The sequence below is a fragment of the Branchiostoma lanceolatum genome, chromosome 4 (assembly GCF_035083965.1).
Source record: "Branchiostoma lanceolatum isolate klBraLanc5 chromosome 4, klBraLanc5.hap2, whole genome shotgun sequence".
In the NCBI taxonomy this organism is placed as follows: domain Eukaryota; kingdom Metazoa; phylum Chordata; class Leptocardii; order Amphioxiformes; family Branchiostomatidae; genus Branchiostoma; species Branchiostoma lanceolatum.
In genome coordinates, this window is record NC_089725.1 from 18,070,587 (window position 1) to 18,085,910 (window position 15,324).

The 15,324-nt window shown below is 41.0% G+C and overlaps 1 protein-coding gene across 1 annotated transcript; it reads right to left on the reverse strand.

Moving 5' to 3' along the window:
* Nucleotides 1-137: 137 nt before the first annotated feature.
* LOC136433055 (uncharacterized) lies at nt 138-15,311 on the reverse strand. Its single transcript, XM_066424836.1, has 24 exons — nt 15,237-15,311; nt 14,780-15,091; nt 10,518-10,609; nt 10,184-10,338; nt 9,636-9,766; nt 9,152-9,287; nt 8,757-8,878; nt 8,144-8,328; nt 7,597-7,768; nt 7,030-7,217; nt 6,669-6,770; nt 6,367-6,438; nt 6,075-6,125; nt 5,833-5,885; nt 5,554-5,706; nt 5,233-5,302; nt 4,866-5,015; nt 4,024-4,070; nt 3,756-3,797; nt 3,386-3,572; nt 2,721-2,972; nt 2,240-2,364; nt 1,707-1,820; nt 138-1,409 (listed from the first exon to the last, which is right to left on the reverse strand). The coding sequence occupies exons 2-24, from the start codon at nt 14,907-14,909 to the stop codon at nt 1,274-1,276; spliced, it is 2,865 nt and encodes a 954-aa protein (XP_066280933.1). The 5' UTR covers nt 14,910-15,091; nt 15,237-15,311; the 3' UTR covers nt 138-1,273.
* Nucleotides 15,312-15,324: the final 13 nt, after the last annotated feature.

Genomic DNA, 15,324 nt, shown 5'->3' on the forward strand with positions numbered 1-15,324 from the left:
GAAAAAATAGAGAATCCCTGCCTACCAACCCTTAATTCTTTTCAGAACTGTAATTGGGAACACAACATTGATTTTCCTAGGCCTAAGGTATGTTTTAGTGAGAATTGATGAAAAAAGAAGGGACAGACTGGAAAATATTGAGGGGGATGTAACATACAGTGATTCTCTTTTGGGTTGAAAGTTAACACAGTACATCTTTTGACCATACCATTTTTTATGACTCAAAACAATTTTTTCACACCCTTAAATAGAATGCATACAGTTGCTTATCTTAGAACCAGCAATGTATTGACATCAAACAAGATCAGCAAACAATACCTGCACCTCGGAATGTAACAATGAACAAATATCCACCTGACTTCGATAATTATTAAAAAAAGAAACATAAAAAGTGAACATGACAAGGGGCCATTTCTGGCAACACCAAGGAAATTGGTGTGTTACGTCGAAGGGCGGTTATACCGGCTATACAGATACAGAAATTATTGTGCAAGAATATACACTTGTCTCCTTAGTTTGAGCATTTTGCAAGGTATAATATTTGTGGATGTATGGAAGACTATGCATTAGAAAGTGACTTCTGTTCCCCAAAACCTCGTATGGTTCATTGAACTTGACAGGAATATCAAAAGCAGTTTTAAAGTAAACTTACAGTCATGACTATTTGAGTGTAATTATATTATACATACAAGTGGCACTGAAATAACTTTAGCATCTGCCATTCTCAATGACATTTTTTCTATGCTTAGCTTGTATTGCACCGAAACCAAAATCAATATTCTTTGGTTGAACACATAACAACACACTTTGAAAAAGATCTGTAAATAGTCTGTCAACTATATATGTAATTTCCTAAATCAACTTAGAATAATTCACATCTTTATGATTGTGGATTTATCATATCTTTTCCACATTTCTCAAAGCCTTCACTAGCTTATCAGTTAATTTTATGTCTTTGAGTTTGTGAAATCATTTACAAATCGTTGAAACTAAGTAACATTTGGTGCACTCTATTACATACAATCCATGCTTATGTCAAATTTTCATGATTGAGCATCCATCTTGTTTTATATTATAGCCATACAAAATATTTGAATGATACTACAAAGGATGAAGTTCCTATCTCACAACAACAAAAGATTTACTCCGTAGCTGGAACCAGCTGCCTTGATTTTATCTAAGCCCTATTTTTCCAGGGCCACACAGCTTCATTTGGAAGAGCCAATCACTATGCAGAAATAAAAGGTAACTTTTTTGTGGTCATCGATCTTCCTCAAGCCTCTGCCGCCATGCTCTCTGGGATGAGTTTTGTGAGGATGTCTGTCAGGAGAGACACTGATTGGTCCATCCCTGCCTCCAGGTTAAACCCCGCCCACAGCTCACTGTACCTGTCAATCAAACTCAGCAGCCTGGAGGGAGAGAGAAGACAGACAAAATGACTGATCAGATATATGTAAGATAAAAAAGGCCAAAGGTGCTATGTACGTTCTCAGGTATCCAACATTCAATTTCTATGTTGTATGGTACAGATAGGGTTTAAACTTATCGTTCAGGTATGCTGAAAATGTACATATAATTACCAGGACGAACAAAACATGCAATTTTACATTCAATCAGATCCCAACAGACTAATTTTGAAAGAAGTTTAGACTGCTTCAAGCAATCACAATTTGACAGTAGATGAGGACAAGTAAATGACAGGTTACCTGTTAGCCAGGTCAGTCCTGGTGGTAGCAGGAAGGTTGGCCACGCCCACATTGATGACAGGGAGCCCCACCCCTCCAGGGTTCTTCCCAGCTGACAGTAAAGCTCGGACAAGCCTGGGGAGATGTGGGAAGATGTTGAGTAGTTATTTTCCTGACAACAAAAAGTCTGTTCACAACAAAATAGTCATCAAAGAGCAAGGAGAACCACTCTGAAACTATTGCCTGGTGAAAAGCCCTGTGACAAGGGAACAAAAGCTCAAAGGAATCTGCTGATGTAAGTTGTGATGGGCAGACAGTTATTCCTATTTTAAGCATGTTTTGTCACCTTCAGAAGAGGTATAAAGTAAGGAAAACGCCAAGTTCATTTTCACTCTTAAAGATGTTCACAAATGGGCAAAGACAACAAAGATCATGTGTAACAGGTTATCATGTTCACATCAACCAACTGTGTAGTAAAGTCCCAATACATCAAGTAAATACATGGCCTAGATTATGACCAACACACAATTTCAAATAGTAGTAACGTTACATACTTGCAGGCAAAGACAAGCATGTCCACAGTCAGGTGGAGCTCTGACACCACCTGGCAGCTGTCCTTGCACTGCAGGTCTGCCTTACCAAGGGCACTGTTGCACCGCCTGATGTGTCGCATGGCTTTCTGTGGAGCAACACGAACATGAGAATACGAGTTCTGTGTAGAGATACATGTATACAAAAACGCAGTTGTGCAGATGAACTCTTTAAAGTAGGTAAAGATTAAAAACTGTGGGGCTATAGTCTAGAGGTATCCCATACAAGTTTCTCAATTACCATTCTGCTTAATTCACTTTCATCTTGTGTAAACCTGTTTGTGTAAAACATAGATTGATTGACTGGTTGATTTATTGCTTGATTGAATGATTTATTGCTTGATTGAATGATTTATTGCTTGATTGAATGATTGATTGATTGATTGATTGAATGATTGATTGATTGATTGCAGAATTGATGAGTCCAAGTGTGCAGCACCCTGACCTGCACATTATCTGGTGTCAGTCTCTCGATGTTGACGCTGTCCTCCAGTAGTTTGGGAGACATGAGCTGGTACAGGAGGGACCCGTCCTGGCCGGGCAGGTCCGTGTTGTCGTTCATACGCTGCTGACGGGACACCCTGAGGAGATAGGTCTCCGCCCGACCCAGCTCGATGATGACCTGGCCCATTACACCAGCTCTGTCATGGTACACATGGGTGTTGATCAAGTCTGGGAGGTTTGCATGGACAAAGTCCTGAAGAGAAAAGATGCAAATATGATATTTTACATATATTTTACTCTTGAAATTAATGAAGTGACCATATTCACTCTTCATTCTCTCTGCAAGCTTGACTCAACAGCATGTGACAATCTTTCTTGCACATCTTTATCAGGCTTTTGAGAAACAATACTTGAAAATCTATATACCAGGTACAAAAACATGTTTGTGTTTTTTGACTGATTATATGACTATGAGAATCAATGTAAATACAACATGCGCATTAGAGTACAAATACACCCTGTTTAACAGTGTGTTCTGAATATGATATGTTCAACTGTGTAAACAGTATTACTGGTATGAATCACCATGTACACATTTTTGCGGGCCGGTAGAAAGAGAAACTGTTTCCATTCACACGGCATTTAACCTAATGGACAGATGCTCACCCAATGAGAGGAAGGATTCCACGACAATCCAGCTGTGGTGATAAAGCCGGGCCAGCTGATTGGCTGATGATTCAGATGACCTCTGCCTGACCAATCACAGACAACTATCCCCAATGCACCATAAGACACAGCAGCTCTTGCAGCATTGAAGATGTTGCTTACAGTTGCTTCAGGGCAGCCCCCAATACTGTCAAGTACAAATTATCATTTTTCATATGTCTGACATAGTTCAAATATCAGCTTGCCTCAATCATTCTACAACATCATCTTTTTTCACCTTTTCATGCAAAAGTTACTTTCAATGTGCGTTTTCACTGAATGTGGGTGCCTCAAAGAAATCAACTTTAAAGTAGATATGCTTACAACCTACCTGTCCCAGGCTGCTGTTCCAGGGCATAGAATCAGTCCATGTCTGAAAGAACAAACCAACAACAACATCCAGGTAAACATTTATTAAAACTGGGGGACCAGAGCAGCAATGGGGTAGATAGACATATTCTCTTGTACTCAAATAATGCTCAACAGTACTTTGTCTTTAAAAACAAGACACTAATTTCTTTTCTTTGTCCCAAAATTGTTTCATTATACTATATTTGTAGAGCTTCAATTCAGTGTGAGCTACTAGTACATGTACTCACCCTTCTTCTACAACGTCTTTGGAAAGTTTTTGGAAGTCATAGTCAGCCTGAAAGAGAAAGAAGACATACAAGACAACCTTTCATATAAGGCAGTTACATAATTCTACTGTGTTACATTATAAACCGCCATCATGAGTCACCTACAAAAACCAAATTAGCGATGGGGGATATGCAGCAATAGGCTAATTTTATTCAATATTGACCTCAGTGATATACAAAAATAACAGATATCATTGTGTGCAGTACAGCACAAAAGTCCAAGTCTATTCGTACAACATCATGTTCAAATGTATGTTTGTTTGGGGTGAATCGCATGCTAGGACAGTACTGAAGCCTGGCACCTCATACACCCCACTTTACTATCCCTGTCAGCCAGAGAGTTTGGACAAACTTCTCCTGTCCAACTCCATTTTCCTGCAGGTTAAAGGTCATGTAGGGACAGAAGCTGCATGTGGTCAGAAAGTCTGCACTGACCACCTGTCGAACATTTCCCACAATGTCTACCTGCCAAGCCTGGCACCCACACAATGTACAGTCTGGGCTGGGGGAGGTTAGCAGGATTGGACATAAAGCCTGGTTTCTTGGTGTTTCATATACCGGTACATCATCTTTTTAAAGTATTATAGACAAATTGAACTAGACGTAGTGATTTAATATCAAGGGAATAAATCAGAGAAACTAAATGTCCACATGAAGACTGAAGACTAGAGGGAAAGCTCCTCAGTCAAGTATGAGTAGATTTCAACGTCTAAACAATTTTCGAAACGTTGACTGGCAATATCAAAGACTGAGACACACATTTGGTCTTCCTAGCTAACAACTATTGTTTGAAAAGTGCCTACCTTGTTGCCATAGTCTGTGGCAATACAGCCCAATGGAAGGCACTGTGCATATCCTGCTACCCCCTCTCTGCTGTCCACACACAACAAGGGGGTCTGATGGTCTAGTACTGGGAGTTGGGGTAATGAGTCTGATGTTGCAGCTGGATCTATCTGCAGGAGACACAGGGACAAATGTTCATCACACAAAACCTAAAACTCTGAATTCTAACATCCCAAATGGTAACAGTTCTACATACATACATACATACATGCATATATTTGATGAAGACAGGCTGCATTACGCCTTAAGGAATGTTTGATTTAACTTACGTTACCACTCACCAAGGCAAGTGTCTACTCTTCTTGAGAATGAATAAAAATTACCTACCTCATCTGCTAGCCGTTGTCTGGCATCTTCCAGAACTAATTCACTCAGGACTGGACCAATATTTACATAACTGCAACAGACAAACAGAGGTTGTAGTAACATGTACTTAAGATAAAAATCTGACAACAGAGATCTAAATCCCTGAGAAGGTGTGATGCAGCAAATATTTTATACACATCAACAGCATTAGGTCCTGAGGAATACAACATCTTTGTCCTGAGCACATGGACCAGTCTTTCATTGGCAGTGAAAAAAGTAACTACATCAGCTAAATGCATCAGTACATCAGCAACAAATGGGAAAGCTGTGTACTCTACTGACCTGCAGGCTGGGAAAGCTCTGAGTCTCTTCCTACAGTGGCTGACGTAAGCAGACAGTTGAGAATCCTCCATGGTACTGTCCCCTATCACATCAATGGTAGGGACCAACATCATGTGTCTCCTCTGACAAAACTGTTGAATCTGGCACAGTTCACTGGGGAAAGAGGGTGGGTGGGTACAAATAGATCTTCAAACAAACATTTAAAGCGTAGAGTGCCTAAAGCTGAAGAATGAAAATCTTTTATCTCAAACCACCAAAGAGTCTTTTGAAGATCCTTACCTGGAACTATAAGGCTCTTGTACTGAACTGTCCACTTTGGTGTATAGATGTACCTGAGGAGAAATTGTACATAACAATTATTGTGACAAAAATTTCACACATTTTTCAAACTTTCACATGTAATGATGACGAACATAGCCTCTGGCCTGTATGTCTGTCACTCTGAAGTAAAAAAAACTATGTGTCATAATAACACTAAATCAGGTGGCAGTTTTAGATAAGGAGGGTATACGTTACATTACCTGGTTTATCTTTAGGAGAGCCAGTCTTCCTATTAGTTCTAAGAGGTTCTCCTGCATGAACAACAAAAGAGCTGAGTGAGAAAAGAGTGCAGCATTGCCTTGACAACAGCTTTAATCACACAAAAGATGGTGGTTGGAAGTAAAACATAAAGTATCTATCACAATGACTGTAATTTAAGACAACATGCTAATGCTTAGTCTGTATAACGCAAACTCCAGCTGTCCGGCTATGCGGTTACAGGCGGCAAGCCGTTACAGGAGCTTGATTGAGTTCAGGCTAGCTAATGCTTACCAGTTTTGGGACTCTTCCGCTGCAAGTTTCTATCAGCACTCCTCTACAACTGACTTGTGGCCAGTCAGTAATCTGGAATAGAACAAAAATCAGTTCATTAAGATCTTTAGAAACAAGAACCAAATACATGCCGACAAAAGTATAAATGTTAAAGAAAGAAAGAACAAAAAAATTCAGGTAGTAGCATTTCTAGGTCAGTATCTATAGTTCTAAAACTATCCGATGTTGTTTTTCCAGAGTAAGTCGTACAAAAATAAGATTATAGATGAAGTATTAGCCATACACAAGCTAACAAAATTCACCTGTAGTGCAGGAATCCCCTGATTATGGCACAGTTTAAGGAGCTGTAAAAATGTACACAAGGCACACCACAGGCCACAGGTGTCACTGCCCAGCAGAAGAACCTGAAATAAGTGTACAATCTATCTGTAAGAACAGTGAAATTTGATTGCAGTTGCAAAGTACAAATACACACCAAACTATGCCTACATGTACATAATGACATTATTTATATGAACAACAAACTGGCATTGATGATATTCCAAAGAGCTATAACAGTCTTTCCACATGATTCTGAATGCTATGGCATGTCAACAAACCCATGTAACTGTTTTAACATTACAACACTGCCCAAACCATGCAAATAAATAAACACTGTGGTACCTTTCTGTGAGATACTGTGATCCTATAGCTGTTGCTCCTGTTACACAGTCTGTTGTTGACAAGGCACACGACCACCGGCCTGTCTGGGAACCTCCTGGCAGGGCCAGCAGACAGGGAGTACCGGAGGCCCATCAGCTGGAGACTGGGCTGGAGGTTCTCCCACAGGGCCATGATGTCTCCCACAGACACTGTGTTCAACAGGAATGCATATTATGACATGTGGTCTGATGATGGCATAAGGACATAGGTTTGGTGGGGTGAAGTCAAGTGAAATTGTTACCTACTTGTAGTTATACCCTGACATCTCATCAAGAAATTTGAATGTGTTTTCTATAGTGTTGTTTGGTTTGTTGGCTTTTACACAAGATAACTTGAAAGGTTAATCTTTATAGTGGATTTTTTTAATTTTCTGTGAGTAGCCCTGGGCTAAAGTAAGGAATGAAAAAATAGATAAATTTTGGATAAGACTTGTTATTAGATCATAATATACAGGGATATGCCAGTAAGGTCCGATGAACTGGACAGGAACTTGTATTTCACTGTACATGTGTCAGCACAACCACCTACCCTGGTGAGGACCTTGGTCAACAAACACCTGCAGTTCTTCCAGAGGCCTCCAGGGGTCTCCCTCTCCCTGTGACAGTCTCTGGGGCTGTGGCCACAGCAGGTGCAGTCTGGTGTCAGTCACCAGGGGGCTCGGGGGAGCAGACACATTGGTCGCTGACAGCAGATGGCTTATCTGAGAAAAGGCAATAATTCTCTCATCAGAACTTTGATAGTTTTCTTGACAATTTTGTAGCTGACAACATGTATTCAAAAGTTAGTTGCATCAACCTCCTTGGTTGCATGTACATGAAAAGTTGTCATGGGGGCAAGGATGAACTGAAGATAACTTGCACAGCCAGACTTCAGTAGTCATCAAAGAAGACTTTCATATTGTCACTTAATCTTCTTTGATAAGTTCATAGGAATAGTTCACTGAGATATGTTCAGAATATATGTCTTGAGGAGAGACAGTTTATACATGCAAGCTATCCTAAAAAGCGATACTGTACATTTACAAAGTAACTCGTCATCACGCCAATGAATGAGTAGCCCACTCCCCTGACCTTACCTTATCCATGAGGTGACTGTCCATCTGTAAGGAGTTGTCTGCCCCCTCTGCCTCCATGTTCACAGGGATGGGCGGAATACGCTGGTCCTCGGACAATGTGCTGTCTTTCCTGCTCAACAAGGGAGGGGGCGCTTTCTTGTGTGCCAGGAGGTCAGGTGTAACAGGGTCCTCGATCTCAACACTCTCTGTAAGCATTTAATGTGAAACAAAGATAAGCTTTTGAATGTCTGTAGCAAGTTCAAATATTCCAAGTCAACACAACAGAAGTTAAACACAAAGGGGTGGCATTGTTTAGAATAAATTTTCAGCCATGGACAACTTTGATAACTAAACAGATTTAGCTTGTCCAGTACCACATGTACCTGTTGTCTATACCCCCAGTTCATTTTACTGGGTATACAATTTTATCATTTAGTGGTGGACACCTATAGCCACTTTTTGGGACAGAATTTCAACCAACTGGGCATAGTTTTTACAAAGAGATTTAGAAAAGCTAAAAATCAGTGTGAACAATATGCAATGTAGTACAGATTTAGACTACAAATTGGGCCACCTGCACTTAGAATGGACCTGCATGGAAAATCTACCATTAAGTAGCCTGATTCCCCTGTACCTGCTGAGCTGTCCTCAGTCAGTGTCCCATTAGCCACAGCCTTACTGCTGTACTCCTGCAGCAGGGTGTACAGCTCTGAGGACGGGTCGGCAAGATCCAGGGCCCTCTTTCCTTTGTAACTCCTGCAAACAGAAGGGAAAACATCTCAAACATCATTTGTTCAAAAGGCAAAGAATTACAATCTGTAAAAAGTGGACACTATTGTAACCTGTAATACCAAAACTATGCATACATTTAGCTCAATTGATCAACTCATCACCACAGAAGACCATCAGCTCAGAACAATCAATTCTATGCTTTCTTTCTGAATGTAAAGTTCAAGTCCACGTGACCTTGCTACCATCTGCATAATGGTTTCTGTACTTCTGTCACAATATCTAGTAGACATTGCCTACCCTTTAGTCCCCACCATGAGTGCACAGGCTCCATGTTCCAGTAGTTCCTGTACGATGTCTGTGTCTTTTCTCAGGACTGCATCATGGAGAGGTGTGGCACCCTTACTGTTGCACAGGTTCACTTCTGCTCCCCTGTCTGTACAAAAGAAATACATGTATGTCAGTAAAGTCAGGGGACACACCCATAGTTAAAGAAAAATGTTATGCCATTTTCTTGATCTTGAATTTCAAACATCAGATGAAGAAACTATCACCACTGATTAACAAAACTATTCATACTCCTCAATAGTCAAATAGCGGAATTTTTTTTATTGCTTAACTGCTAAATAATATGAAGGAGTGAAGAATTCTTACCCTCTCCAAATGTTATCATCATTCCTCAGGCTAAGGCATACTTCCCAACACATGATCTCTGACTTTTTTTCACAAATAAAACTTCCTTAACAGAGGTAAGAACAGTACATATTGATGGTGGAAGACTGACCACAGAGGCACTGCACCATCTCATGGTTGGCGAAGGAAGCAGCCCAGTGCAGCGGGGTGTTCCTCCCCTCCACCGAGTCTCGCAGGTTGATGTTAACCCCTGCAGCAATCAGCTGACACACACGACCAACACTGAAGAATGAAGAACCAAGCATCAATGTGGAAAGTTTACAACAAGAGTGTTTGTCAAGTTTGATATACATGTACTGCAAAATAACTTCCCCAAACTAACACTTTTCATCACTAGTTCATAAATTGCCAGAGACTGTATGCAGTATATCCTAGTGAAGCAACTACCATGACTACAATACCTTTTGATGATCTTTGAAGTGTCCAATTTCACATTTTTTGTAATTTCTGTTACTAAATTGATGTTATAATGTCATTAATGATCCATGACTGTTATGCTATAGGCATCCTTTGTACTTATTGTAGGTGAGTTATTAGAAAAGATAGCCAGCAAAAACAACAAAATGTCAATCAGACAGTGTTACAGAGGCAAAGGACAAAACTCAACTGATCTATAACATTAAGAGGGTCAAAGGTTACTTGGACTGAGCAATGGCCTGGAGCAGCTCCTCGTTGTACACATTGGTGACAGCCTGGGAGGGTGAAAGGTCAAAGGGCGTGTCACCATTCTTGTCATGGATGCCAGGGTCAGCACCACCCGACAGCAGGGTGCGTATGATGTCAACGCTTCCTTGCTGAAAGACATCATGGCAGTTAGCATGGCACAAACAAAAATAAATCAAATTTGAACTGAAGCATCTGTGTTTTCTGTCTCTTTCTTTTACTCTCTCCCATCGTAAATATGCCTCAGTCAGTATGGTTTCATAAATAGTACAGTGACATAAAACATAAAGCTCAGATGAAGTTGTCTCACCTTAGTGGCCACGTGCAGGAATGTCTGCTCCTCCGCATCCAGGTGATTCAGCAGCTTTCTCACCTGGATGTCTCCTTCATCTGCCTCCTCACCTGTCAGGTGCAACAACAAAACACTACAGGTGAGACAAACAACTTTTCATCATGATGCTCTAAATAGGGTTTTACAGCTGAACATGTATCACATGTCCTACACACAACTGATGAGAAAGTGCTAACATCAGTACTTGCTGTTCTTTGTACTGTAGAGCTCTATTCATTTGAAAGCCAAAACCATTTCACCCTATGTTCCCACCCACTCATCCCAGTTTCACATACAATCATGCTCATTGTGCAACTGGAGTTGGAAACAAAGTTTTTCCATGCGTAGGTGGTAACTGAAATGACTTTCAAGCTTTTCATCATTACTAATGAGATGTTATATTAAATTGTCAAACTTCTCATACTAATTCATACCAAAATTTGGATATATTGGCAATCAAATCACATGCTTTTAAATGAAATGACGCATAAAGGGAGCCAGTGAAACAATTTCCGTTCATGCGTAGGTGGTTGATGAAATGACTTTGACCCAACACTGATGTTTCATCAAGTGATCAGGAACATTCTCAGACAAATTTTGAGCAAAATAATACACGACGTTGGCAGTTGTACCCCACTACTGAACATGCAAAAGCAAAATGTATATTCAGACAGCCTCTGATTGAAACGGCGCAGGAAAAATATAGTCGCGCACAATCAGTCATCAAGATGCCACGAAACAAGACACTGGTCTTGTTACTTCTGGTCTCCACATACCGACATTTCGTTTCTGTAGCAGCTCAATGCCCAAGTAGCTGTGATGGACAATGGTCTGCCTGTCACTGTCCATATGCAAATTATGAACATCGGAACCCCTGTAGCTGGGTCGGACATGGAGGGAATATGTACAACTTCGACCGGTGTATCGATACCATACCAACTGACTTCAACCAAAGAATTCAGATAATCAATATTGAGCATCTCCGCTTGTCTACTCTCCTGGAAGTGTCTTTTCCAAACATCTCACGCCTTCAGCATCTGAGTATCGAACGGTCCAACGTTTCCACAATACAGCCCGGGGCCTTCCAAGATCTGCCATTTGTAAGTGTCCTTTCCCTCGTGGACAACCGCCTCTGCCGTCTCGGTGAGTTGAAAGGGATTTTGACTTGAAGGGCATCTTGAAAATGTCAACCTGTAATTTTACTATCCTGTAGTTGTTGAAAAAAAGTCTGAATGGGTCTGTAATTATATTGTTCAAAATCTTCTTGAAAATGTTAACCTGTAATTCTACTATCCTGCAGCTGTTGAAAAAAAGGTTGAAATGAGCCTGCAATGCAGACCAAGCCCACCCGTTTACTTTGCAGGTTCTCAGATTTACCACAGTAACTCAGTCAGAGAGAAAAGTGTGCAGACACATCGCATACAAGCTAGTATATTTACAGTAATCACATGTACTATGATGTAGTATGTTGATTTTGTAGAAGAGAAGTGTTTTGAAGGTTTTTTTCAAGGGTACATATAATTGATACATGTATCAATAATTTAAAAGAATAAACCTTGTTTTGTTTACCCTCAGAACCTGATACTTTCCTTGGACTTAAAAGCCTTACAGTCTTGTATCTGTACAAGAATGCAATTTCAAGCATATCGCAATATGCATTTCGTGGCCTGCCTCGCATTGCAGAACTGCAGTTGTCCCAGAACCAGCTGACATCTGTGCCCGTCGGTGCACTTCTGCTGCCAAAATCATTGAGGACGGCAGTCCTTACAAAGAACCGCATCGCTACCATCCACAGCAACATCATGCATCTGAAGCACCTGCGTGTCCGTGTAGAAAACAACGAACTGCGATGTGACGAGAACCTGACGTGGTTCATCTGCAGCCTACCACATCTGCACCAGATTGCTATCAAAGACAACCCGAAGTGTACATCACCTGCTGACCTCCGAGGAACTCTCCTTGCTACCATGAGGAAGGACGTCTGCCAGAACAATACCAACAGGTTACAAGAGGAGATTGGATCCACCAAACACGATGACATGTACATGAGTCCGAACAACAAGACCAATATCAACAGGTCACTAGAGGAGATCTGGTCCACCAAACACGATGACATGTACACAAACAACAAGACCATTGCCACGGAGGACTCCACAGAGTTCCCATCCACAGAAGGCATGTCAGTCTCCCAGCATACAACAGAGATGGAACGTTTTATCATAGGGGGAGACCCAATCATCAACAAGGATGCCAACAGCACCCATGCCCTGGCCATGATCAGTGCTGTCGTTGCACCCCTCCTCCTTGTTTTGTTGTCAGCAGGCCTTGGTGTCCTCTTCATCTACAAACGCTGTTATGGCGTTGCAAGTTTAGCCCTTCATCACGACCGGCCACCTGGAACTGACCCTGCCAATCAACCTGCAACATCTGAAACAGTAACAAGCCTGACAATTGGACCGTATAAGGTCTACTCTGGTCCAGCTGAACTGCAAGCATCTGACAGGAACTCAACACACGGTCAACCCATCCCTGCCCAATGCCACACATCAGTTGACAGTGAGAGCATTCAGCCATATGCAGTGGCCTATGAGGATGACCAAGGACCAGATTCTGAGATCAAGCCATATGCAGTGGCCTACAAGGAAGACCAAGGGCAAGATGATATCTGTAAGGTCCCGATGTATGCAATAGGTGGTCCTCTGGCACCACTTTAACTGCAGGAAGCCATGCAAAGGCAGATTCTACACCACTGGAAAACACCAACAGCCATCAATAGTCAACCAGTCACCAAACCAGAGTACCATCACTGCTAGCGAATGCAGACATAGAGCCACACTATAAAGGCCAGCAAATACAGCATGTTTCACTCCCTCTCCCTCCCCATGTAATAATGGACTGTTCCATATCAACCTTTAGCAGAAACCATTAGAGTTACTTCTACCCATATATGGACTGTCTAAACATCACCCCTCTCCAACATCAAATGTTCATCCATACAAATAATACTGGAGTAACTGGACTGTTCCCAAAATATCCCCATGCTACAAAATGTAAATGGATTCTTACAGGTTACCCCGCTTCCTTCTCTAGTGCAAAAACTACCCTGATACGAAATGTCTGATTATTTGGGTTTCACATAATGGCGAAGGAACCCAAAAGATATATTTCGGGGCAAAAATAGCGTCATTTTAAAGAGGGCATATCCCCAAGATATGACAACTACACATTCACAATCACATATGCAGACTCTGCAAAGTGCAAACTGTCGCATTCATTTTAAGTGATCACATTTTCATCTCCAAAGATTTTTGCAATGACGAACATCAATGATGTAAATAGTTTTTAAAGTAATGATGTGTTGTAAATGTTGGACCAATGTATGATATATTGAATGTTGTTTATATAACTGTCAAGAAGTCCAGGAAGACTAGTGGTACACTACTTATAAGCACAGCACTAATGAAAATATCTTTAATCAATCAAACTTTATTGCACAACAAATGTAAATAAAGCCTGGTAAAGCCTCATCTGGCCTACGTGTGTCACTATTATGAATATTCAATTATTTTCCACTAAAGTATCATACGATTTTCTCACTAATTATGCAAATTAGGTCATGATTAACATGATGAATATCCTCTCAAAACCAAGGAGGTTTTATGGTTTTATATAGAACTCCCTCATGATCATCAATTATATCAAGGAGGTTTTGATTATATAAATGAGGCCCTTATTTGCTTGATTTGTCTAATAAGCAACAGGGCCATCTCTGAACTACAGCTTGACACACCCTACTACATGCATTATTCCTTAATTTCTAAGTTTGGGACTGTCTTTTTGAATACTTTCTGACAACCTCCCCCGAATTCAGTTTATACTACTGTGAGTGTGATGGTCATGAAAAACAGTGCAGTGAAGATATCAAAGGAAGACAATCGCCTTATTCAGATTGGTGACTTAATTAGGGTTTTTAACATACCGTAGATTTTTGGGGTAACCTGTCAAATAACGTTGCAGGCTTGGGACAGAGCAATATTCCCTTTTCAATAATCATTACACGTTTTAATATTATATAATAATGATTGACCACATATCAAATAATAAACTATTGTATTGACAAACAATATATGGTGAAACATTTGACATTTCTGAGAGACTATCAAAACGTTAAAGAAAGATGTACAAACAAGAAAGACAACAGAGCTATCTGAGCTTCTGGGACTACGGAAAAATCAACCTACACTTGGCCGCCGCCGAAACGATCTCCCTCACGATGTCGGTTCTGTCCGCCTCTATGCCGGCCTGCAGGTTTTCCACGAACTCCTGCAGCATTCTTCGTTCCCTTTCCCTGGCTGTCAGGTAAAACAACATCCAGTTTTCTGGGGTGGGAAAGTTTGGTTAAGCCATATTCAAACTGCGAACCGTAGAACCGGCTTTTCAGTACTGACAGTGTTGTGTTGGTGCCACATCGTCGTGTCCTCGGGCAGGTCAGGGGTCAACATGTACTTCCGGCGGGCAGCTTTGACCTCCGGGTCATAAACTTCCGCACCAGTCTGAAAAAGGCACAAAATATAGACGAGAAGTTAAATAATTGACAAAATATTTGTACATACTACATGTTTTATTGGTCAATAGAAAGCAGCAGCATGTGTCAATATCGTTTTCTAAATTTGCTCCACTGCCAAAAATAGTTCTCACCGGATATGGGGGAAGGATGTGTTGTTCGGTCAACCTTCAAACGATCAGAAGTTTCTCACTGATGTAATACTGCAGTAGTTCGGGGGTA